This window comes from Onychostruthus taczanowskii, unplaced genomic scaffold, assembly GCF_017590055.1.
Source record: "Onychostruthus taczanowskii isolate IOZ18803 unplaced genomic scaffold, ASM1759005v1 scaffold31, whole genome shotgun sequence".
Lineage (NCBI taxonomy): Eukaryota > Metazoa > Chordata > Aves > Passeriformes > Passeridae > Onychostruthus > Onychostruthus taczanowskii.
Genome location: NW_024500461.1, coordinates 8,067,410 through 8,092,306, shown reverse-complemented (window position 1 = coordinate 8,092,306; position 24,897 = coordinate 8,067,410). Strand labels below are relative to the sequence as shown.

General features: G+C 36.2%; 1 protein-coding gene across 1 annotated transcript in view; it reads left to right on the top strand.

Annotated features, from left to right (window-relative positions):
- The window catches only part of ANKS1B (ankyrin repeat and sterile alpha motif domain containing 1B), a 406,509-nt gene that overhangs the window by 122,154 nt on the left and 259,458 nt on the right, over positions 1-24,897 (top strand). The window contains exon 11 of the mRNA XM_041409745.1: positions 17,869-18,005. Within this exon, the coding sequence (XP_041265679.1) occupies positions 17,869-18,005 (137 nt within the window). The remainder of the gene's footprint in view (positions 1-17,868; positions 18,006-24,897) is intronic.

Genomic DNA, 24,897 nt, shown 5'->3' with positions numbered 1-24,897 from the left:
TAGTCTGGATGAATGGAAATTCAAGAGTGTAGCTTTAGTCATCGATGCTTCACCACTTTGAAACTCAAATTGATCTGAAGGGTCAGACACAAACATTTCTGAAAGCCACTCACACTTGAATTGCTTCAAGGAGAAGGACTGCTGATAGAGCTGTATTTCATTTAAGTATGCTTTTTAAACCAGAGATAGCAGGATGTAGTGCACTTAAGCACATGACCTGCAGTCTAACTCCCCAGGATTAAATACTTTCAAGGAAAGAAATTTAATGATCAAGAAAAATCATCTTAGTTGTGTAGAGGGAAGAGCATAATAAAGGAGGCAGGATGACAGTTGGTTTAAACCAGCTGAAAATACTTATTAAATTTAGCCTAATTTAACACACATGTTTATGAAACAACAGGCTGTTCATGAAGCCTTTTGATATTGTGAATTTTGATATTTTGATATTGTGGATTTAGATATTCTAAATCATTACTCCCTACCTGCCATCAGTGCTGAATTTTCTAAACAGCAGGAATGTGATTGGAGAACTTTGGAATGCTTATCAAGGCCATTAAAACTTACTAGTGCTTGAGGACCTGACATGACATCACAGCACCAGCCTGCCAGAGTTGAGGAAGTGTTTCAACAACACTTTGGCACATGATGTGATTCTTGGAGCTGTTCTGTGCAGGGCCAGGTGTTGGACATTGATGATCTTCTTGATCCCTTCCAAGGAATTGTTATCAGAATATTCTGTGATTCAGTGACGATATATGAGTGCTAATCTAATGTCCCTTATTGTTCTGTCCATTACTCAAGGGGACATTATCTCCAAAGAGTATAATTGGTCTGTATGGTGAGTGAGAAGTGAGGAGCCACTCAGAGCTTGTCATCACAGAGCACAGGGCATAGGTATTGTCATGTGAGCCCTGCATCCTTTTGGTGGAATGGGTTCACTGACAAAAGAGGGTTGTGTTTCCATAACAACCTAATAGCTGCACAAATCTTAGGCAGCAAGCATTTTCCTCTCTCAGTAATTTTTTGCCTTAGGGAAATTGTTAACTCAAGTTTCCCAGTTCTCAGGATGTTTTGCACAATATAATCCCCCTTTACATTTAGCACAGACAGAGTATCATAGGCCAAGGTAAGAATGAACAAGAGAGTCTCACAGTGCCCTGAAACGATGACAATATTCCCCTTAAAAGGAGAAAAGTTAGATTCTAGCCTTTGTGTAGTTTCTTTCAAGATAGATCTTCAAAATATCTGGATTTTGTGCCTGTTGCTCTTCAAAGTTGTCTCTATTAGAATCACTGATTTCTGTGCTAGTTATTAAGAAGCTCCTCATTTTCAACTTCAGTGTATTCATGGCCAACTCCAGTCAAGACAGAGGTCTCCTAACATTCTGTCTTTGGATAAGTTGGAGCTCTCCAGGAACTCTTCAGTAATCAAATCTGGATTATAATATTTATGCCAATGGAAGTGGTTGAACTGGAAAACAGATACCTTTTTACCAATTAAATATTATATTTAGTCCAAAGGAAAATAGTTTGATTTTGCTGTTTGTCTTTTTAGTAAAATTTATTTCAAAGTAAAAATTGAAAATTAGCAAAAATTTTCAGCTGAACTTTTAATCAGTAACTTAGTAATAGTGAAATTTAGTGTCAAAACCAATTTTAGTGTCAATTTTTTTTCTCTCCTGTTCTTTTCCTTACTTTAACCGATGTTTGAGCAAAATGGGCATAATTTGGCTATGGTACAGAATGTATTAATTGACTTATTTTTCCAGGTTAATTTATAGTATTGTAAGGTTCACATTCAGAGTTTCAAGATACACATCTTTGCCAGCACAATGTATCAGAAACCGAACTACCCTTCTCCTGACTTTCAGTGGTGACACATTTTGTGTTTGTCCTTCTGACTGCCACAGGAGGTAGTGCAGGATGTATTGCTCACTTGTCAGAAGCAATTTTGTCTAGTACATTAATATGTGTTTACAGCTAATATTTTTCATTTCATGTGACCTTTTAATGAAAATCAAGAGAGTGCTGATGGAAGAGTGAAATATACAGTGGCTCTTCTATCTTGTATTTTGCTGGGTTTTTTCTTCAGTACAGCTAGTTCTTTTTTAAGCACCCTTCAAAACCAGAAAAGATTCCTGAAATTTATGCCTAGAGTATTTGCTGCTGTAGCTCTTTCTATAACAGAAATTACAATTTTATAATTTCTTTTAAAGTATCTTCTGGCATTTTATAGTTCCTCTTATTTTTTTTTAAAGTACAAATCCCCAAAATACAAGAAGCTTGGGAGTTTTGTCTCATCATAGTGATATTTTCATATCTATTTTTTGTATATCTGACATTTTTAATTAGGATGCTTTCTATTGACTTTATAAGTATTGTATGTCCTAGAGGAGCACAGTTCACCTGTGGTCCTCTGTTGGTCAGTATTTTATTGACAGGTATTATAGACCTGCTGGTCTTCAAGTGATCTGAGTTTCAGGCTGACATGTATTCCTGATGTCATTGATGTTAGTGCATGTTTTGCCACTGATTTCAGTTGGATTAGATTTTCACTGTGTACATCATCTTCCAAAAGAAGGGTCTTCATTAGAATTAAGAATTAGTCAATTAAGTATTGATATGAGATTGGGAAAAATTTCTCTTGTATTACGAGATTCAGAATGAGGTATTATCTGTGAGAATATTGCCCTTCTGATTTTGTCTGAAATCAGGAGAAGATGCCTCTCAAATTATCTGCTACGCTGTTGTAGTTGGAAGAGGCTGTAGATGGGTCAGTGAGGTGTGTAACTCTAACTTCTGCCCTGTTAGCCACCTCCTTCGAATCACGTTGTGACAACATATTGAAGGTGTGGTCCACCCTAGCTGTATTTGGGTAGTGTTCAGAGGTGAGGGAGACAGTCTGAAAATCCTTTCTACACTGAAGTTTGTTCCTAGGTTGTCCAGGTTTGGAGGTTTCTGGCATTAGCCAAGAAACAAGCCCAGGTGCTCCGTATTCACTTTTTTTAGACAGATGCTGTCCCATATTTCTTGACGTGTCTGTAGCCTGCTGTCAGTAGATAACCCACAGTGCACATCTCTCCTCCCGAATGTTTAAAGAAGAAAACATCCATGCTTTATTGTTTAAATTTTCTGCACAATGTGGGAATTGGGGTTTTTTTTGTTAGAAGTTACAAAGGGAGAGGAAAAAAATTAACTTTTGTTGTGCAAAATAAGCACAATTTTCATTAGGATTTGACTCTGATTATAAATGTATTAGCAGAACAAATGAAGAGATGAGGGAAAATAAATTATAAAAAGTTTCAATAGCAGTTCATCCTCTGGCATTCCCTCTAAGCAGTCCTGGGCAGCATGAGATAAAGCCATAGGTTCCCCTAACACAGCTGTGCCATTAGTTATTCTATTTTAAATAGTGAAATTTTGTATTTGGACAAACATTTGTTATCATAAAATTCTCAAATTAATAACTAGAAAATTGAAATCCTCCAATTTTGTCATCAAAGGAGTGGCAGACTCTAACTCCAAAGCATTGTGATAAAAATGAATTCTTTGCAGTGTTGGGAATTTTAAAAAAAAATCTGCTTTTTTTTTTTTTTTTTTTAATTTCACTTAACTTCTTGATTTTTGAAAAAAATGGGAATTTTTCCTGCAGAGCTAAAATAAAACTTCACTGTCACAAACTGAAAGGTAGACAGTGGAACAGACAGAAGTATTCAGTGATTGCTGTTTCTAGAGTGCTTTCTTGGCTGACTCTTCCCCATTTAACTGGCAGCTTTCAGAATCCTGACAAAGACCATTAAAGGAATGAGGTTTATGTAGGCTTTTTGACACTCCTTCTACCCATTGTGGATTTGCAGGATAAGGATGTTATCTTTTTTCCATTTGGGTACTGCATGTTTCTCATGCACATGTATCTGGAAGAATTCAGTATAAAAATTTTTAATTTTCTCCACTGCAAACATAGACCACTTGAATAAAGTTTATTAATCCAAATGTACTTGTAGTACTTACCTCTCTTCCAAAAACTTTGCATTTTATTTTAAAAACCAAGGTTAAATAATAAGATCCAGTTTTTCTGAAGCAATGCCAACTTGCATGACCTATGTCCCTTCCATTTATTATTAATGGTGATCCATATCATCTATTCCATTATTCCTGATCTCAGGCTGAAAGCTTATAATGACCAAGGTTCTTCATTAGCTTCCTTTTAGTGTTCTTAAATCTTACCAGTATGCCAGGTGCTATTAAGAAACAGCACTATTTACTGAGATCTTGCCAGATCTTTTGGAAATCTTGGATACAAATTAGATACATTGATTAAAAATTTCTAGCTTTAGTAACTCATTTAACATTCCTTTGGAATATTTTCCTGTGAGTTTCTGTGTGATGTTTAGGGGAAATATTTTTCATCTCTTGGTTTATAATATTGTTGCTCCTGCCACATTTCTAGAGTGATGTACCATAATTTTGTTTTTTCTGTTGTCCATTTCCCCCACATTTTTATGACCTTGATGCAGCAGAAGTCATGTGGAGAAACAGCATTATAATCATAAAGGCTTCTTCAGAGTGCATATGCACAGGAGACTGATTTGAGGTTGCACAATTGAGGTGTCAATTCTTACATATTGCAGGTCTAATGTACTTTCCTTTAAAACCTTATCATCCCTCTAAAAGGTTTTTAGTATATAATTAGGATAATTGCTCCCCATCATGTGCTCCCCCGGATAGCATCTCTGATAATATCCTGAAGAATGAAATGTTATTCTTAAAAACACTCTGTCATATTTGAAGTTAAAACACATGGGGATGGCAGATACCATGGGATCAGTTCATTATCAAAATACGTGCACTCTCCGCCCATCCATTATGTTCCAGTAAATATGTTTACGTTGAAGTAATTTCATTTTCCAAAGAACTAGCTTCCATTTTCTCTACAAACTCTCAACATATGTTAAAATTTTTCTGATGTTTCATTGGGTTTTATTATTATTCATTAAAATGCAGTTGAAAAAAATCAGCCCTCACAGGAGTTTTTTGGCAATTTTTGCAAATGAGTGCTCATCAAAGTGTGTGCATTCTGACCAACGCTCAGTTTCATCTATCCTGGTGTGATTACTGTCTAGAATGATCTCATTATACACTTGACTGCATGCTGTCAGAAAAAAACTCTTTTTCAAATCAAAATAATAATTCAAAGGAACATAATTATTTTTGGCTGTTTTGCATTTTAAAGCCCACATGAAAATATTATTTAGCAGGATTTGAGTTTTTCTTTGTTAAATGACTATTAGTTGCAACACCCTTTGTATTACTTTTGAGTTAAGGCTGGAATATATATAGACCACATAGAACATATTCCATTCTAGTAAGTAATACTACATCTCAGAGTGCTGATGGGATTGTTTGATAATTGAGCAGATGTAAGTGCTAGTGCCTTTCATAAGTAGCAGTAATTTAATAGATAAATGGGAGCTAATACTTCTGTAAAACTCACCAAATTGCTAATATTAGGAGTAATAGTAAAACTTCATCTATTAATTTGTTTACAGTTTACATGCATCTGGTACATTCTAGAGGAATATAAGCTTGAAATAGGCATAGCACTGCACAGAAATTTTAATATGCATTAGCTAATACTATGTGTCTCCTGATGCACCTGGGAATTTTCTGCAAACCTTATGCTAAATTTTCTACAAAGCTTTTCAGTTTGAATCTTACTCAATTTTAGAAGCTGGGAAGAACCAGTTATCTTGAGCTCATGATTTTTATCCTCTTGTATTCAAGACTAGATATTGTGCTATTTTGCACGAAGATGAAATTGAGTCCTATAGTTTGAGAGATCCAGTGCTCAAGAGCTAGTGCTTCACTTGAGTTATGTCTATAATGCAATGCAGTTCAAGTACTGTAAAAAAAGCTGAAGTGGTTTTCAGAAACACTGGAACTGCAACAGAGATGTGTTGAATCAAACAAAGAACTCTGTCTTTTGTGGAAGATTAATTTCTCTGCTGTTTGGTCTCTTAATTTCAGATGGTAAAGCTGCTCAGCTCTGAATGTTTAATCGATAGACACTGCAATATACATATCTTAGGGTACTCTAGACATTCTTAGCATTACTGATGTTCCTGATCTCTCCTGGTCCTTGTGTAGTTTTTCCAGCTTTTTTGGTGTTTTTGTATTGAAGGTTGCAAGTTTAACACAGTTTATTGGGGAATGGTTTGTGACTTGCTGTAGATGGCAAGTAGATGGGTAGCACAATTTTTGTTATGTGATTACCTTTGATTTAGCTATTAGATTTTATTACCTGGGCAATCCCTTGTGTTTCTATGTCCATATCAGGGATGTGGAAGATCAGGGGAACCCTAAGTATCAGACTACAATATGAGTGACTGTATCTGTATCACAGAACCTGAAAATTCTATTCAGTGCTGGGTACATCTTGTGTGCATCCCAGCTCCATGCCAGACACCCCATGCAGTAACTCTTCCCTTTACTCACCAGCAAACAAACTAAAAAAGTTTATCTGGGTCTTCTGACTGGCAGTCTTTAGGAGAATTTATTTTGGTGACTGACTGTGTCTAAATTGGAATATAATTTTAGTTTATATCATACAATCAACTGAATAGCCATGCTAATAATTTTATTTCAGCATTGGCCTGAATCAGATCTAAAATACTAGATTTTATTATTTAAAAAATACCCCTATTTCTACTGTCTTTACTTCTTCAGATAAAAACAACTGAAATGTTGTCATTTTGTGAAAAGAATTAAGAGATTGTATTTAATACTTGGAATATGTTTAACTGTGTTCCACTGGGAACTCTTTCTAATGAGAATGATATGTTTTAAGAATTTTTAATAAACTTCTCTATTAACTTTAGTATATTTGGAAAGCAGAAGTCCTGGCATAGCTTGCTAAATTTTGTTAAAGTCAAAATATTTGTGACAATATTAAGCAATTTCTAAAATAAACCAATTTTCTACATAACGAACAGATTTATTGGCTTTATTCAGTGTAATAAATGATTAAAAAATAGAAAAACATTGATTCCTAGTGAAGGTAATCAGTGTTGCATTTAAAAAAATCCTCCAATTATTTTTGAAGCTAAATAAAAAACACTAATTTACTTCCATTTTCTCTGCTTCTGTCTCCCTTTCTCCTTTGCTAGTCCTGATGGCAACATGTAGCTTGCTGCCAAAAAATTTTCTTCTCTTACTATACAGAGATTTGATTTTTGTTCTTTTTATACGATTTTCTTTTTATGCCACCTCAAAAGAAAACCTGAAGTGTGCAAGTGATGTAGGATTTTGTTATATATCAAAATAGGGTGGGAAAGGGTTGCTATTGCCAATCCACAAACATATGTATGCAGAATATATTTAATAGTATCTAATAATGGAATAAATTGCTACTGCAACAGAATATCAAATTAGTATTTTTTTTTTCCTGATATGCATTAAAATATCTCAGTTTTGGAAGAACCCCTATGAAAGAATATGTTCACACCCAGCTGCTTTATTGTTATCAGAAAACAGAAAGTCTTCAACAAGACCATTTCATATTTTGTGGCTCCAGAGCAGGATGTGTTCTTTCTGTAGTACGGTTTATCACTGTATATGGTTGTAACTGTTCTGGATGATGACATTAAAACCAGCTGTTAGTAAGAATACTCTTTGCAGTCCAGCTCCAGTTCACCCATGTCCTTTTTCTTTCAGAAATCATTCTCTCCATGATGGAAGATACATAATAAATAGTGCAGCACAATTAAAACCATTTTCTTACCCATAGGACTGGGATTGACACTAAATTTTTATCCAAGAGCATTTCCATTACTTTTACATCTATTTATCTCTTACATTATGATGAAAAGATATCAGAACTTTCTGTGAATATTGTGTAAGTAAATTTTGAAAAAAAACCCTTTTTTTCTAATCAATTATGTAAATTGTATTTCAGAGTTTTTCTCATCCAACCTGTTATAACTGCAAGTAGAATTTGCTAGTGATCAATTTAACAAAAGCGTGTTCTAATGTAATAGTGGCATTTGCAGCAGGAAGTTGTTACTGGTGAGAAGTTCCGCCAGTAAGAGTGACAGGACTTTTAGTTAAATTCTTACCTGTATTCCAGTGTGATTTAATTGTGATTCTTTGTTATATTTTATGAACTGTAAGTTACAGAACCTTGAAAAAATTCAAGCCATATTTTTCTTCATATAACTTGACAAACTCCCCATAGTTTTACTTAATTACAATCCCTCTTTGTTTCTGCTCCACTGTGCTAGAATACTCCTTCTTGTCTAAATCTACTGATTTGGCTCAATGTCACCCAAACAGGCCAAAGCTGCATGGTCTAAAAATTGAGATTTATTCATTTGCTGTCAAAAGCGAATACAAATGGCATGCCTCTTCAATATATATGCAGTTTTGTGCTGATTTTATCATTCCTTTATATAGTTAACTGCAGCCCTCAAAAATTCCAGCAGTCTATCCAAACTAGATATCTGTGGTCTCTGTAATCTGTAAGTAGGTTGTATTAGTGGGAAAACATAGTGGGAAGAATTTTAAGAAATTTACAAAGCTAGCATATGGATCTTAGAGAACCTCAAGCCAAAATACAAAGAGAAACCTGTGGTGGTAGCAAATTAAATATGCTGAAGTGTTGAGAAGATTCTAAACACTCAGAGAAGTTATGTAAATCTTGCTTTGTCAGTCAGAAGGAAAGATTAATAATGTCTAATTAGATAACACTTTTATAATATATCATTTTATCTGAATTGCAGGAGATAGAAAATAAATTAATGCAGGAATATTAGTAAAAGGGGTAGAATTTTAGTATTTTTCAGATGAAAATGATATGTACAAATGAAATATATAAAATATGGCGAGAAAGTTTCAGCACACTAATTATAAAATGGAAAATTTGGAAACTAAAAAGTGCTATCAAATTTTTTTGGGTTTTGAGTTATTAGAAACTTTAATGCTGTAGTGCCAAAAATAAGCTGATTGGAAACTGGATTGTGTTATTCCAAATTATCCACAGTATTTATCTTTCTCATGTCATTTGGACACTATCAGGGCAACATATCGATCTATATAACTGGTCCACTCTCATAGATGCTTTAGATGCTTTGGTATCTCTTTCAAATTGAACAGTAAAGCCCATAAAGATTCCCTGAATTCTCACTGTGTGTTTGTAGTGTATCCTGTCTGCTGAACAATTTCTTTATGCCTAATGAATATAACTGTTACACAATACAATATGCAATACATATTAACAAGATACTTCCTTCAGAGTAAATGTATAATAAATGCAAAAATGTAAATTTTCAGGGTGAGAGTTGAGCTTCGTAAATCTCTCTGAAGCCGCTTGAGAATTTAGATACTTTAAATAGGAATAACTGGATTGTGAAACATTTTAAAATCTATCTGTGTCTTTGGTTTTAAAATATTTTGGTTAGCACTTTGACTTCAGTGTTCTGATAAAGAGCTTTATTAATTAATTGATACTTAGAAAAACTGAAATATTGGTTTTTTCCATTAATTTTCACTGTAGCAGTAGATAGATGTATATTGGGAGGTTTATCTTCAAGTCTGCTTAAATTATTTATTAACTGAGCTTCATCCCTGGGGTGTATGGCTATCATTGGCATTATTTAAATTATTTGAGACCACTTACTCTCACCACATTTTGTGGTTTATTTTCTGAAATAATTTGACAATGTAGCCTAATTCAGTAATCATCTGCTGCCTTTGTAAGAGTAGAGTATTTTTTCTGCACATCACACTTGCATTATTTTCTTTGATTTACAGGAGAATCCTTATGAAATACTAAGGCAAGCATATGATCACATTCAGTGACCTCTCCCTGATAAGTTAAATTTTAAAACAAGCCCAGAAATCCTCAATATCTACCATTCTTTTTGGGGGTAATTTTTTTTTACAAGACTATTAGGCATGCCAGTTTTTAGTTAATGGCTAAGATAACCAAAAATATTTTGGCATCTGTAACTATACCCTATGCTTTTCACTGAACTCCCAGAAATATGGTGGCTGTATGTTGAGACAGTGCAAATGTAGAAATCTATGAAATATCTGTTATAGACAAGTGCAGGCATTTCTCTACAAACCTTTTAAATATGGAAAAGCCAACAAAAAAGCCATTACACAAAAATAAAAAAGGTAGATGGCAACTGTGTAGTATTGTTTTTGAATGCTCAATTAGACATCAGCAGCTTGCAGAGGCAGTCTCGAAAGGTTACTCAGGAAATGGTGGAAATCACCCATCATCTCTCATTAGTACTTAATGAGAGATGTTTTTCCAGACAGTTGCCTGGTATTACAAGGGTTATGCGAGCTTGAAGCAGTTCCAAAGTCTGTTTATGCAGGTGGGTGATTAGAGGAAATAAAAACTTGATAACAGTCATACCCAACTCTCTTGGATGATGCAGAAACAACTAAACCGACCCCCTGCTGCCACTGGAATGCACTTCACTGGTAATTAATTCCAAATACAATCCTGAAATTACTGCCACATGCAAGACTGGGCCAGTTATAGCTTCTAGTGCTTTCAACAAGACAGTTGCAGTTATATATTTACAATTCTACTCAGAACAACAGTTATTCAGGTTTGAGTGTGTGGGAACCAAGTAAATTCAAAAGAACATATTCAAGCATTTGAGTCCAACCATTCTCCCTGTGCATCCCATGTAGCTACCTACTGATTCTGTTATTCACTATTCCATCTGTTCTTTTGAAATATCTCTGGTAATGTTTGTTCCTTGAAATCCTGAAATACATGATTGTCCTTATCTGTAGTTTGTAGATTTTTTCCATATTGAATAGTCATGTAGGAGAGAAGATTTGCAGTGGGTGTTTAGTCAAATTAAAACAATTTTAAAGCTGAATCCTATGCTATGGGAAAATACTTAGTCCTGTTTGAGGCTACTCTGTAACATGAATGTTTTTGTTACTTCCCTGACAAAATAGGAGATTTTCTAATTCTTTTTCTGGATTTCTGTATGAACTGCTTAATTTACTCTATGCTATTGCTGTTAGTCTTTGCAATGGGAGCCCAGTTGCAGGGGACAACATATTTTTATCACACATGCTGTCCAAGAAGTCTTACATATGGCAACTGTGAATAAAATCAGTGTGGTTTCTGCTATTTTGTGACCTGCTCTGCTCAGTTTTGGGTCATGTTAGTTCTTTCTTATTTGATGGCTTGGGCTCCTGCCTCGTAAATCTGCTCTTGCTGGAATTCAGTAGCCCAAGTGCTGTCCTCATACAAGCACACATACTTTTACTGAAGTGTGTGTGTTTGGTTTAGAATAATGGGTTGATTCTCCTTGTTCTGCCTTAGAAAGGGTTGTTAATGAGCCCTCTACAAGATTCAGGGCATCACTGGGCTGGAATTCTCTTTACCCTGCAGAGTCAGATTTAGATGACTTCTCATGTGGCCTGTCTCTCTTGCTTGGAGATCAAGCTCAAAGATTCCCTGAAGCAGAATCAGGGAAGTTTCTTGGTCTCCTTGGCATGAAGGTATGAGTGTATCCCTGATAAAGCATACATATCTTTGATTATCCCAGGAATCAGAAATTGCTGGTTTATCTATCTCTCCAGTAGAATTTTAAGCAGCAATTCTTTTTTCATTCCAGCTATGAAGATTTTAAATTGACTGGGTGACCATTCCCCCATTATCAAAGAGCATTAAAATCTGTTCCTAATGGTGCCATACATGATGGGACCTAAATTAATGTGTTAATTTCTTAACCAGTCAATTAAATTAGGTATTTTGGTGGCTCTGTCCTCTGTAAGATGTATGTAAGGTCAGTCACTGCAGACTGATCCTCCAGAAATAGTGCTATTTCTATAATATCTTCTTTTTCACTCTTCCAAAATTTCTATTGTGATTATGACTGATTTCCGTCCAGGACTGATCATTAGCATTGCCATGTTCTTTTTAGAGCTTTTTGTTTTCATGTAATATATTTGATATTAAGAGGACACACAACATGTACAGACAAAGGCACTCCAACTTTTTTTCTAAAGATACATCCAAACCCATGGAAATTACCAGACTAGATAAGAGTTTTGTAATAGTCTAGCAAATTGAGTCTGCTATAATTGATCAAATTTAAGTCTGTCTTGTTGCTACACTAAAAAGCATTTTGAAGCCAGATGGCACTGAGCTATCTGGACCTTGATGCACAGTTTTGCATTATCCCTGATGATGGGATGTGCAAAACAGATGCAGGATTTTGACCTACCTTCAAGTAGTTTGAAACATTGCATGAAATATTCCACACTGAGCAGAACTTGAGGAAGCTGTTATTAATAATGGGTGTCTTTGGATTTTTTGTCCATTTATGTGTGCAGGTGTATCTCTATATTTATGTGTATGTATGTTCATGCACATTCATTTTCCACCCTTGTCTTTTTTCTCTCCCAGTTTTGCAGTGAACAAATCTGTCCATGCCCTGCATTTGTAGTATAAGTTTCTACAAGGTCATGATATTAGGCTTTGTGCTTTAAGTATTTTGTTCATGCCTAGTATTTTCTTTTCAGATGTTTTAGAATTTAGTGTATGTATTTAAACACAGCATTAGGTGTGTAGTGTATAATCTAGTTCTAGGCTATTACTGGTCCATACCTCTAAAGTGAAATACACATTTCTTCCATTTTTATAGCAAAAATTGTAAATCTGAGAATATAGTATTTAAGTGAATCCACAAATAGTTGGAATATGGAAATAAAATAGGTGGAGTATACATTTGCATTTTCTCTCAGAGCACTGGATGTGAATATGAAATAAATCATCATTTGCAGTTACTATTCATTCACAGGCCATACTGTTCAGTCACAGGCCAGCTTTGGAGCACACAAACCAGATTTCTTCTGGATGTGAAGCTGTGCTTTAGGTGGACACCAAAAGCACAGGGTCCTTCTGGAAGCTGTGAAGAGCATGTATGATGGGGGTGTTTGGTAGAATAAATAAGTTAATAAATATTGCTAAAAGTTCAAACTCACATATATTCTAAATGGAGTGTCATGCAGATCAACTGCTTTTGATCTGCTGATCCATTGCCATTACACTAAGTTGTAGAAATAACTGATGTAATAGCTAATACAGACATAACTGTAAATTTTTATAAGGATGCTAGCATGCTTCTGCAATGAAAGTAGAAAACTAGATTAACTGTGTGTTCCATTTTAAAGATTTCTTTCTGAGGTGAAATCTAATTATAACTATATTTCTGGAATATGGGCTGGGTCTGGTTTTTGATATTTTGGTTGCTGGGATGCAGTAAGTGTTCTGGTTGGTGTACTTAGTATTGCCTGATAGTTAATATTGTGGCATTGTATACATATAGTACTTTTTCTTTGAGTACATTATGGGAAAAAAAATCTCTTAGAAAAGTTTCAGTGAGCAGTTTGTGGTTTGTCCTCACAGCACATAGATAGTGGGATGAAAATGTCGACGAAGCACTCGTCGAACTCTGGTGTTATGGTCTATTATTATCCATGAGGGCTTTTTTCTCTGTGCAGTGCTCCCTAAGAAAAAAGACATGTGGAACAAATGACTGATGTCACAGCACAGGAAAAGGCAGAATTCCCTGTGTATGGCTTTTTTTTTTACCAGCTCAGTTAAACAGTTGACATTTTTATGTTTTTATCTGACGTCTTAGAAGACATTCCTAGAATAACACCTTAGTTTGCTCTTACGATATACTAAAAGACCACATTAATGCATTTTTCTTGTTCTATTCTATTTCCTTTGCCCTGAAATAAAGAAAATTGAGAATGTCAAGTCCTCAGTAAGCATTTTCAAAAACCAGAATAAGCTCAAATTACATACACCTTGTGATGACTTCTCATGTGTGATGGAGGAAGGAAGAAGTATTGTTAGAGCATGCGGCAGTTCATTAGTTTTTAGCTGCTGGATGATCCCTGGAGCCTGATGTTACCTGACTTACACAGAAACATCTAGATTATTGCAACATGAGCCAGGAACTGGAAGAGAATGACAGTTGTAAATATTTCCCTGTTGGCCCCATCTGTAGCACCTATCAGAAATTCAGCATGAGAGCTAATCTTTTCTAGGTAAGCTTGGTAGTTTCTTAAGTTTCCAAGTTCTATTTGCCATGAAATGTTTTTCTTAGACTTGCAGTGTTGCCATCATAGTTACCTGAAGAGGGAAAAAAATTTCCTTAGTTTTGTCACCAGGGAAAATTAAAAATTATTATTATATAATTTAATTCCAAAGCAAATAAATGCAAAGATACTCTTAATGAAAATATAAGTACTGTATATATAAACAGGTCCTACAAATTGGTTGCAGGAACTAATTTGATGGTGTTGTTCTCTCTCTGATGGAGCAGACCCAGGTAGTAAATCATTATTGGTTGCCTAATGGGAACATCCTACTGTGAAAATAAACAGCTGTCCACAATAAAGAAATTGTTTACAAGAAATCATTACGTGTCAGATACTTAGCCCCTTGAGAAAGAAGGAAAGGCGTGAAATACTGAACAGTTGGATTTTTTTTGGACTGTTTATTTAAAAAAAAAAATAATAATTTATGGCTTCTTTTTGCAAAGTTTTGTTTTAGGCTCTATAAACATGATCTTATTTTATAGTGCTGCTTAAATTTGCTTGGAAAGAAAACCTTTAACTACTCTTTTCTGAGGTTGCTGCATATTGTGTATGCTGCTGAATTGGTTATGGTTGTATTCACACATTGTAGCTGGAGAATTTTTTCTCAGCTCTCTCTTGTGGGGCATGTAACAGCCCTGTTCCCCTTCCTGTATACCTTCTAATAAATTTTCCTTCCAAGAATGTCACTCGCATTCAGTTCAATGCCACTCATGTGGCATGTATGAAGGGGCAAAACCTGACCTTCAGTGAGCTACTACTGAACAGGGTCAACAAGAAGTCTTTCCTATGCAAAGTCCAAAACCTTGCTCATATAGCTTGACTCCCCTGTTACCCTCTTCTGCATATTTGAAGTGTGGTTAAACTAAGCTGAGGTGACTGTCAACAAGGCTTTGAAATAGAATAAACTTGTGGGCAGACAACTGCATTTGTCACCACTGACACCAATCCGTGTTTCTTAGGATGTGTCCTTTGAGTGATCCATGCTTGAGATTCTTCTGCATCTGCAAGACTGCCTGGTTTCACCTGCAAGGCTTTCATGTGCTAAATAGCTCAAGGGCAGTTATGCTAAGCAGAGCCACAGAGGCTCACAGAGAAATAGTGACAGAAAGGCAGGGACTGCTGGAGTATGGAAGAGTTATGCTCTTTATAGCTTTGTCAGAGACAATCATTCTGTTTGTTTCTCACACCAGTGAGTAAATAAGTGTACTAAGTGCACTTAGCTGAATTCATGTGGAGCATTTCTCACTCTAGAATTCTTTTTTTTCCTTCCTATATATGGTGTCTGTGTTCCCACATTTCTTCACAGTAGTGTAGTCCCTTGTTTGGTGGCTCCCCAAACAGAGGGCAGGGATCTCTTAGAGCGACTCTCTGATTCCTCAGTAAGGGACGTTCATTGATGATATTCTATCTGTCCATGGAGTGAAAGGAGATGCTGTTTCATAGTCTGGAGCAAAAGATACAAAGACTTCCAGCCCACTTAAGGTGTTACTCGTATCTAGCCTTTGTTCTCACTATGAGATTTTCAGAGTATGGCAAGGCTTTAGAGGTTTCTCTTCTTGCCAAATCTCTATCCCTCCTTTGATAAGCTGGGCTTTCATTTCACAGAATACTCCTTTACGTGGTGCACGTGAACAACATTATAAAGTTAGACACCAGGTCAGGTAGGAAAGTATATGAGAAACTTAAGGCTTACTGAAATGCTATCAAAATTCTTGCATGTCAGTTATGTTATTGTGAGAATTAATTTTCAGTTATTTTCTAAGGCTGTGTTAAAATTGTTTTGATACATTGTATCAACACACATTTATTACTTTATTAAATAAATTACTTCTGATCCAAGCTTTCTGTACGCGCTTTTGATGATTCAGGAAGAAGTCCTCTGTGCAGTAAGACTGCACATCTTTTGGACTGGCAATTTCAATGAGGTACTTTTTAAAAAAGTTGGAATTCTCTGTTTCTCTAACAGGGAGGGTTCACTCTGTCAGATAACACCCGAGGTTATCTACAGGATGTCTCAATTTTGGATGTCTGCCAATATGCCATCTGCATTTTTGTTTATACTTTCATTAAATGCTATGTCACTATTGTTGAAATCTAAAACATTTCAGCTTGACGTTTGTTTTAGAACAATAAATTGTAAGACTGTATTTGATTAGAAACTTTTGTTAGAAACCTCATCCAGTTACATAGTGTTTCTGCAGGAAGAACCCTGCAGTTTTCCTAGAATCACTCACGCTGTGAAAGTATCTCTAATTTGCAAAAGCCATCAAGTTTACTTTCCTGAAACTATTCCCCTTTATCTTATATTATCTCTGTTAATGTAACTGGGTATTTCCTTTCTTTCAACGTCTCTGTTACCCTTCCAAGAGTTCTTTCAGGTTAGTAGGACTGAGAGAGAGAAACTTCTGTCATGGCTTTCACAGAGGCATTTGTGACTTGTGCAGGAGGAGCTCATGTGTGTACCAGTAGAAGTTGGTCATGCAAAAATTCTCCAGCTTAAGAGAGCTGGTTTTGCTTATTGATGTTTGGGTTTTTCTGGAGTGGGTTTGTCCACAGAGTGGAAGCACATATTGGAGAATCACAAAAAGCTTGCTTCCTTCTGTGAACCCTGCAGGCTGTCAGTTGAGGTCCACAGACACAAGACTTGACATCACTGTCTTGATGCAGTGCTTCAGGTGTGACAGCACATTTAGGAGCATGGAGCACATCTTTGTAACTCACAAAGAAAGGTGCTCACTAAATCCACAGACACTGTATTAACCACCATAACCGTGCACAGGCAATGGCACTTTCCCCAGAATCTCGACTAAAGCATTTCTTTACTGATATAATTCTAGAGGCCTGAAGTAATGTGGAGTTTTTTGCCTTCTGCTAAGTCATTCCAGTGATTGGGTTCTCTCACAGCTGAGAAGCTATTTCATAGTCCTCTCTACCCTCTGATCTGGTTTTCCCTAACTTTGTCGATCAAACAGCATTAAGAACATTTAGAGAAGGTAAGAATGATATTTTAAGTCCTTTTAATGGTCCTTCCCAGTGCCATAAAATGGTAAGAGCAAAATATGTCCAAAGAGCAGTTTCCCATACACATGCAGGTGTGCAGGTATTTTTAAGCCAGCTGTAGGTTATATAGCTGGGGTACTGCTGGAAAGGAAGCTACTGCAGTGCAGAACTCTATGGAGGATGCAAATTTTACCTGAGAAACTGAGCATATTTTCATGTAATTAGTCTTTGCTGGTCAGTTATGCTGATCACAATGTTAAGGAAAGTTGTCAGTGATGGCTATTAGCATGTTCTGAGTCAGTACGTGTTTGTGTAACACAAAGATATATATAGAGCTTGGTCATATGTGTTAGGATTTTCCAGAATGAGCTAGAAGTTGCATTATAAATCTCCCTTTCAAGTCACCCCTGTTATAGTGATATTTGAATTCACTGTCAGTAATTCAAAGTAATGAAAGTAAAATATTCATGCTTGGTTTCCACCTCATTTTGTTTAGGTACTGAGAGAATGCTGTATCTTGTCTTAACACAGAATGAATGTATGGGTTGAAAAAATAAGTGTAGATATGCAATATATTCCTTGACAAATATATTTCAATTATATTACATTTTATAAGTTTAAATAGTGTTCTGAGCAACCTTCTGTTTTCAAAGTTCTTTTTTACTTTAAAATATACAAAGTATTTGTAATTTCACATAGGTGTTATTTTTATTCACAGATAATGCACCTCAGGTAGCAATTACCGCACCGGGATCTGGTAACCATAGAAACAGCTCCACAGGCCCAACACCTGACTGCTCTCCTCCATCACCAGACACTGCACTTAAAAACATAGTGAAAGTCATACGTCCTCAGGTAGGTGCTTACCATAAGCATCCTCTTATTTATTGTATTTCTCCTTTTAATAGCAGGCTGTGATGCACGTATTCTAAGAGGATGTTATGGCTTTATGCATTTGAGTAGGTCAAAGACATAAACAGGACACAAAATACTTTGTCTTCTTAACAATCAATCTTAGTAGCAGAAGAAGATAAAATATTTTATAAATGAGCCCAAATGTACAGAGAGGTATCTGTACATATTTCTTATAGTGCTAATAATGAATGAAGTCCTTATGCAGTATTTTGGTTTTTTGCGCACTCTTACTTTTCTTTCAAGGCTGTGTTTTGATTTTATCAGTATTATTTCCATATTACTTTTTCAGGTTTACTTTCTTCTCTCTGCATCTCCGTTTGCATGAAGTTATAATGTTTCATACCTTTTTTCTTTTACTTTCCCATGCAGTATTGCTTATGAACTTCCATATTTCTAATACTGTTTGGGAAACAAGATGCATAATGTGTGGGAAACTTGAGTGCTCCATATAATTCTTGAAGGAGTGCATCTCTTTAAAACCAAAACTTCAAAGTAAATACATGTTAGAACTTGAGTCAGTAATATAGAATTAATCAGCATAGAGGAGTTTATTTTAAAGTCGTGAGATCATGGGATGAGTCAGAACAAACCTTGGGATTATCTATTTCCTTGTTTAAAAAGTCATGACATTAGGTGTTCCAAAGCTAGGTCAGACAACTACGTTCTGAATTGTCTAATTGTGAAACTTTCTTAACTTCTGTGAATCAAAAGAACTTCTTCTCCTGCTAACTTTGGGATCAAGTGCAGCCATCTGTTCTTTATTGCTAAGCTGGTCTCTGCAGCTGAGCCACTCTGATGCTATTGGATGCAGACTTTGTACCATCAGTATGTCACTGGCACTTGTTTTACCTGAGGAGTAAACTGATGGACACATGGTATTTTCCTAGGACTTGTATAGGCCAGGTTGGTTTGGTACCACACAAGTGACTGTGTCACAGTGTTGGAGGTGAATTTTCCTTCAGTTCTCATTGGAGTGCACAGTTGAGAAGGTCCTGCAGTATTAAAGGTAGTTATTGGGTGCACTTGCCATTTCTGTTTAGGAGCCACTGGCTTCCTGTGGCTGACACTGTCACTGTTCAATAATTCGATTGGCAGGCTGGTGCAGACCATCCCCTTCTGACACGACCACAGTTCAGGTTCCACATTCTGGTTTAAATCTCTATTTCAGAGAGTCTAAAATTACAGTTTCTTCTATTTTTTATTTTTATAGTTGTTTCTCATTTTGCTTGTTTCTGTAGTGTCTCTGTCCCTCCCACCCTACATCAGTCTATAGTACTGAAATGCCTCCTTCCCTCCAAGCTGTTTTTTATAGTAGGTGGCAAACAAACAGAAAGGTAATGAAATATTGTTGAAACAAGCTGTTGTGTGATAGCTATTGAAAATAGCATTTAAAAAACTGTTTCCATCATGATATTGCCAACAGATGGACCCAGAACACTTCATGGTGATGCTCTCCTGCTAGTTAACTCTGAATGGATTCAGCAGATTCTGGGGAGCTATTTTCAAATTTAAATGATTCCATTTACTGACTCACAGTGTTCTCATCGTTCTGCAGAACAAAAGCTAGCTCTGTGATATATATGGTCAGAACTTTATCACATTTCCTAAAATGTCTCTCACATGGCCCTGCACGTGGCACACTCCCTGTACAGAAAACAACGGCAGACAGGCATAATGTATGTTTTAAGTCTGTGTGCTAATACACGACAAGTCGGATATGCTGTAGCATTCAGATCCCATTATGCTTCTCCTTTTTTCATGTGTTTTATGCACCTCCCCCAGTATTCTTTATTTTCTTTGTTTTTGCTTTTATTTGATCACCTTCCCCTAAGACCTCAACTGAAGAATTTAGACAAAGAAGCTGTAGACATTTGCAATGTGCTGTTTGCTAACCATTAGTGTTCATTTTGCCTGCATATTTAATTCCTTTCTTCCATTCAATTACATGGCAAGCTCTTTGAAGGGTAGCACAATGGGATTCTATTCCTGACTGACCTCTCACCATTCATGTAAAACTAATGAATACTGTTACACAATGTATGCAAAATAATTAATTTTCTCTTGGCTGCCAGGGCCTCTTTGCATTTTTCTAGCAAAATAAATTGATTTCTAAGAGATCTAAACCAAGGATCGTATAGATTTCCAAAACAGCTGTCACTTCTTTCCCTTTTCCATGTCCTGTGCATCCAGCACAGGAAAGTGCCAGTAAAGGCAGAATGGGAAACACTTCAGCAGCAATCTTTGCATGAGGCAGGCTTTGGCAGCTTGGATGGAAATGGCAGAAAACTCTGGCCTTTCAACTCATATAGTTATTTTTATTTGTAGCCTTACTTATCTTTCCTGTAGGGTTGTACATATACTGGTTTACCAACAGTGAGGAGAAACACTGTGTTCCTATGCAACCAGGACAAGAGGACACAGTCTTAAAGTGCATCAAGGGAAGTTTAGGCAAGACATGAGGGGGAATTTCTTCACAGAAAGGGTGATTGCACATTAGAATGGATCACACCTGGTGGAATGATCATCCCTGGAGGTGTTTAGTGCCACAATGCCACCCACCTCTACTACCTTCAGTCCTGAGGCTGGCATACTTAGCAGTATCTCAAGCATCTGTGTGCTCTTCTATCTGTGCTCCTTAGCTATGGCTATACTGTGCTCTAGTATTTTGCAAATAAATTTCTTCTTTTCAAATTTTCCCATGGTCAGTCTCTCAAAAAAAAAGGTTTTTTGAAAAGTTGCATATATGCAGAAAAGAAGTAAACAGAATTTTTCTCAGGTCTGGAATTGCTTGATCTTTTTTTTTTTTTTATTTTTCTGATTGTCCTGATGAGACTTCCTAAGTTTTTAACTCTTGAATTGCTGGTTAATGGAGACTTTGAGAAAGTAATACACTTTCAAATTAAGGACATATGCTGCTGTGTGTATTCACAGCACATGGGATCCATAATAAAATGAGGTAGGAGAGCAAGTAGATAAGTTTCCTTTAAGTTTTAACTTAGTTACATTAGTACATAGACTAAAATATTACTTACCTTATCAGACTGTAATTTTAGAAAGTGACAGTAAAAATGGAGCTTGTTCTATCACAGTTCCTGTAGCTCTCTGTCTGGATGAGGCCTGAACAAAACTAAAATGCTTGTGATGCTTCATGTATTTTTTGTATTAGCTACTCAATTTAATAAGCTTCTTATTTATTTGTTCAGCTCCATTTGAAAAAATAAACTATATCCATAGAGGGAGAAGGAGCACCTTTTTCCCTGTAAGAGTGTTTCTTTAGCCTGTGTTATTTACTTGTGGGTCTTGGGCCAATTCTCATAAAACTGAATTCTGACTTCTCACCTTTAAATTTAGTTATTAAAGGTAGTCCAGCATTTGCATGTTATCTTCTTAAGATATGTTTCAAATGGCTTACTGTAGGTACAGCTTTTGATGTCAAAATGTGGATTATTTAAAAGTTACTTTGATTTTATCTATCATGAATTAATATTTTCCCTATTTTATTTGAATAACCCAATATCCTAAGAGTGTTGTTTCAATGCTATTAAGAGAGTTTCTGGTAGGAGGACAAAGGAACAAAGAATTTCAGTGTTTCTGACATGATGAAATTTCATAATCTTTTTCTTTCAGGTTTTATTGCTAAGATTTGCAATAATCTATTCATCGTAATATTTTTTTTCTTCTTTCAATATAGATGTGCTGTCTTTTCAGGAATCAAAATTATTTTCCCATTTATATTTTTTAACCTCTGTAAACAAAGTTGCAATTCAGTCTATGGCTCCTCCTTCATATGGCTAAGACGTCTATGAATATAATAGCAGCTAACAGTTTAAACATTAGCAGGCAAAAGAAATTGTCTCCTTTTTCTGCAAGTTCTAGAGTCCTGCAGGACATGTGTAGCCTCTGATAGACCTATCCCACTTGCTTGGGCTACCAGGTGTATGGCAGTTTTTGCATGCACAATGTGCCTGTCAAACCAGTGTATATGTGGTTCATCGAGGCATAGGGAAAGACAAGGACCAGGGCATTCCACTCCCTGTGTCAGCCTGGACATGAATGGACAGACCATCTGTAGGAGATGTGTGCTCTAGAGCCTTCCTAGCTGACTTAAAAAGTGATGAAAATTTACATATAATGAAATTATTTATCATTCTTTTTGCTGGTAGGTGCAGGAATTACTTTGAACACAAGCAAACAAACACACAAAAATCATCTTAGCGGAAATTCTGGAAAATCACAGTTCCAGAAAAGAAATTTTCAGAACGAATGGTTCCATAAACAGGATTTTCAAGGGGATTAGTGTCACTGTTTCCCCATGTTGAAACAATGAAACTATTTCTGCTGGTTCCTCCCCTATACTAGCACCATGCTGCAGGTTCCTTAGTTGTTCGCAAATGAAATGCACGCCTTTTCACAGTTGGCTTGAGTTGCCACGTCCCTGTCTCTGCCAACTTAGTCAAATCCCTGCTGGAGGTTGTTGCACCTGTGCACATCACCATGAGAACTCTGTGTTGCATCTACTGAACTTGTTTTGCAACACAGACACACAGAAAATCTCTTTTGTTCCATTTTAGCACAAAAAGGGGGGCTGGAGAACACTGTTATGCAATAAATTCTCTCCACTCTCTGAATGAGATCACAGGACAGCGGGGGTGCAAGGACCTTCTTTCTCCTATGAGCTGCCTTCTGTGCTTAGCTCCACTTACGACATGCTCAGCCAGGCAGGGAATAACCAGGAAAATCACTGTGAAGAAAGACTGTGGAGGCACACAGTGCTTCCTGTTCAGGTGCACGCTTCTGCTGCTAGTGTGTTTTGGTGCTGTGTCCGTGCTTAGCACAAGGCACAGATAAGATTTTAAAAAACACAAACTTTACTGAGAGTTATGATTTTGTGGGGGGTCATATCCGAGGTAAAAGCCATTCCTGTATACGAGCTTTTATGAACTTCTGGGAGGGTGCTGAGCATTCTACAAACCCTCTAAAATAAAAATGTATTCTACAGTCCACACATGGATAGATTTAGTGCTCATCCTTTGCATGCCTGGTCTGGAGATTTCCCCTGGATGTCATAGTGTTTCCAATGTTGTGTGTATCTCTTAGGGCTGCAAGCACATTAAGGTGGTTGTCAGCAGCCAGTGACCTTGATTCTATGTAAATATATTTCACATTATTCTCTCTGTGCCAGGGAATGTCTATACAAATCTGCTGCACACAGTTTGATGTCTTTTTGTTCTAATGATGTTGAATAAAAAATAAAGCTCTTAAATAGCCCTTGAAAAAAAGGGAGCAAAGCAGAGGAAGAGGTATACTGTCAATGCCATTAAGATGTGATTAGCAATTAATCTATGCATGACTGAAAATAGTCATTATGAAGTGATTTTATTCTGGAATACTGAGTACCAAACACAAAAAAAGGTTCTGGTTGGAATTGTCTCACAGGACTGATTGATACACACCCCTGTCCCACGGCACACACCCCCCCCACACTCACCTGTTTTATCACAGCATTCATGGGCAGATGATGTGTAACAGCTCCAAAGGAGACTATTTGGAAAAAAAAAAATTCCTTGGAGCATAATGGACACTCTGTGACTACTTAATAACAACATTAAGAAAAATATTATTAAAGAGATGCACTGCGAGAGATCTCCTCTGACAAGTAACTATAAAAGATAATTCTATTTATATATTTTAATTAGGTCTAATAAGAAAACATAAACACATCTACCCAGTACATGGTACTAATGAAAACAGTAAACAGTGTGTGTTACTGTATTTAATTACAGTTCAACAGGATACTAAAACACAAGTATAAATCAAAGCAGAATAACACTCTATTGTGAGGAGTTTTAAGTTTTAGAATGTCACTTGTACGTGCATATGTCTTTCTTGGTTGAAATTGGTTTCTTCCGTGGAGAGATTTTCTAGGTTGTGATTCCTGATTCAATATAAACACAAATCATGCAGAAATATAGAACATTTTTCCTATATGAACTTGTAACAGACAGGTGAAATAGTGTTTTAAAGGTAGTTCGATATTGAAAGGAACATCTATGCTAGTAAAATGAGCTTTAGCTCTGCAGAGTTGTTATCTACAGTGTTGAATTATGGACACAGCCACGGGTATAATTTTGGTAGTGTACAATTTTATTTCTCCAAACATATCCACTGTCAGGCTTGATTTGTGATTTGAATAGAGCAAACACCATTCCTGGTAGATAATTCTGCCTTGAAGACCCTTCTCTGACACCTACTGAAGTTTAATTGTAGGGGTGTGAACAAATCCATGCCAGTTGCCCTGCCCTAGTACACATGAAACTTGGAAACAGTAACATGCTCAGAATTTGGAAGATTAAATCCTTACCTATTATGCCTTGATGGGTTTCTTGCATTATATTCTTAGCATTTTCATTTGTTTTTGTAGTATGGTGAGGGGATTTTGAGCACCTTAGTTACACAGTAACCCTTTATCATCAACTGATAATGCGCATTTTCACATGTGCATGTTGTCTGTAGCATGCAGCTTAGAAAAAAGAGCCATCACTTTGACCCTTCAAAATTTATGATATAAAAATATCATGATACAGGCAATTTTCATAAATTGAAGGTGAAAAGGGGGATGTTACTAGCAGCTGGAAGCTGAGGTTTTTTTGAAGAAAATGGTCTTACATCCATTTTCCAACTGTTTCAGTGAAAATAACATTATTTTAATTTTTGAAATATAGAAAATTTTTATATCTGAGGATTGAGACATTCCTCTTATCAAATTTATCTCTTGCTGTTTGGATCTCGTTTCAAGCAATGTTTTCCCAGGATGGGTATAATTGTGTATCTT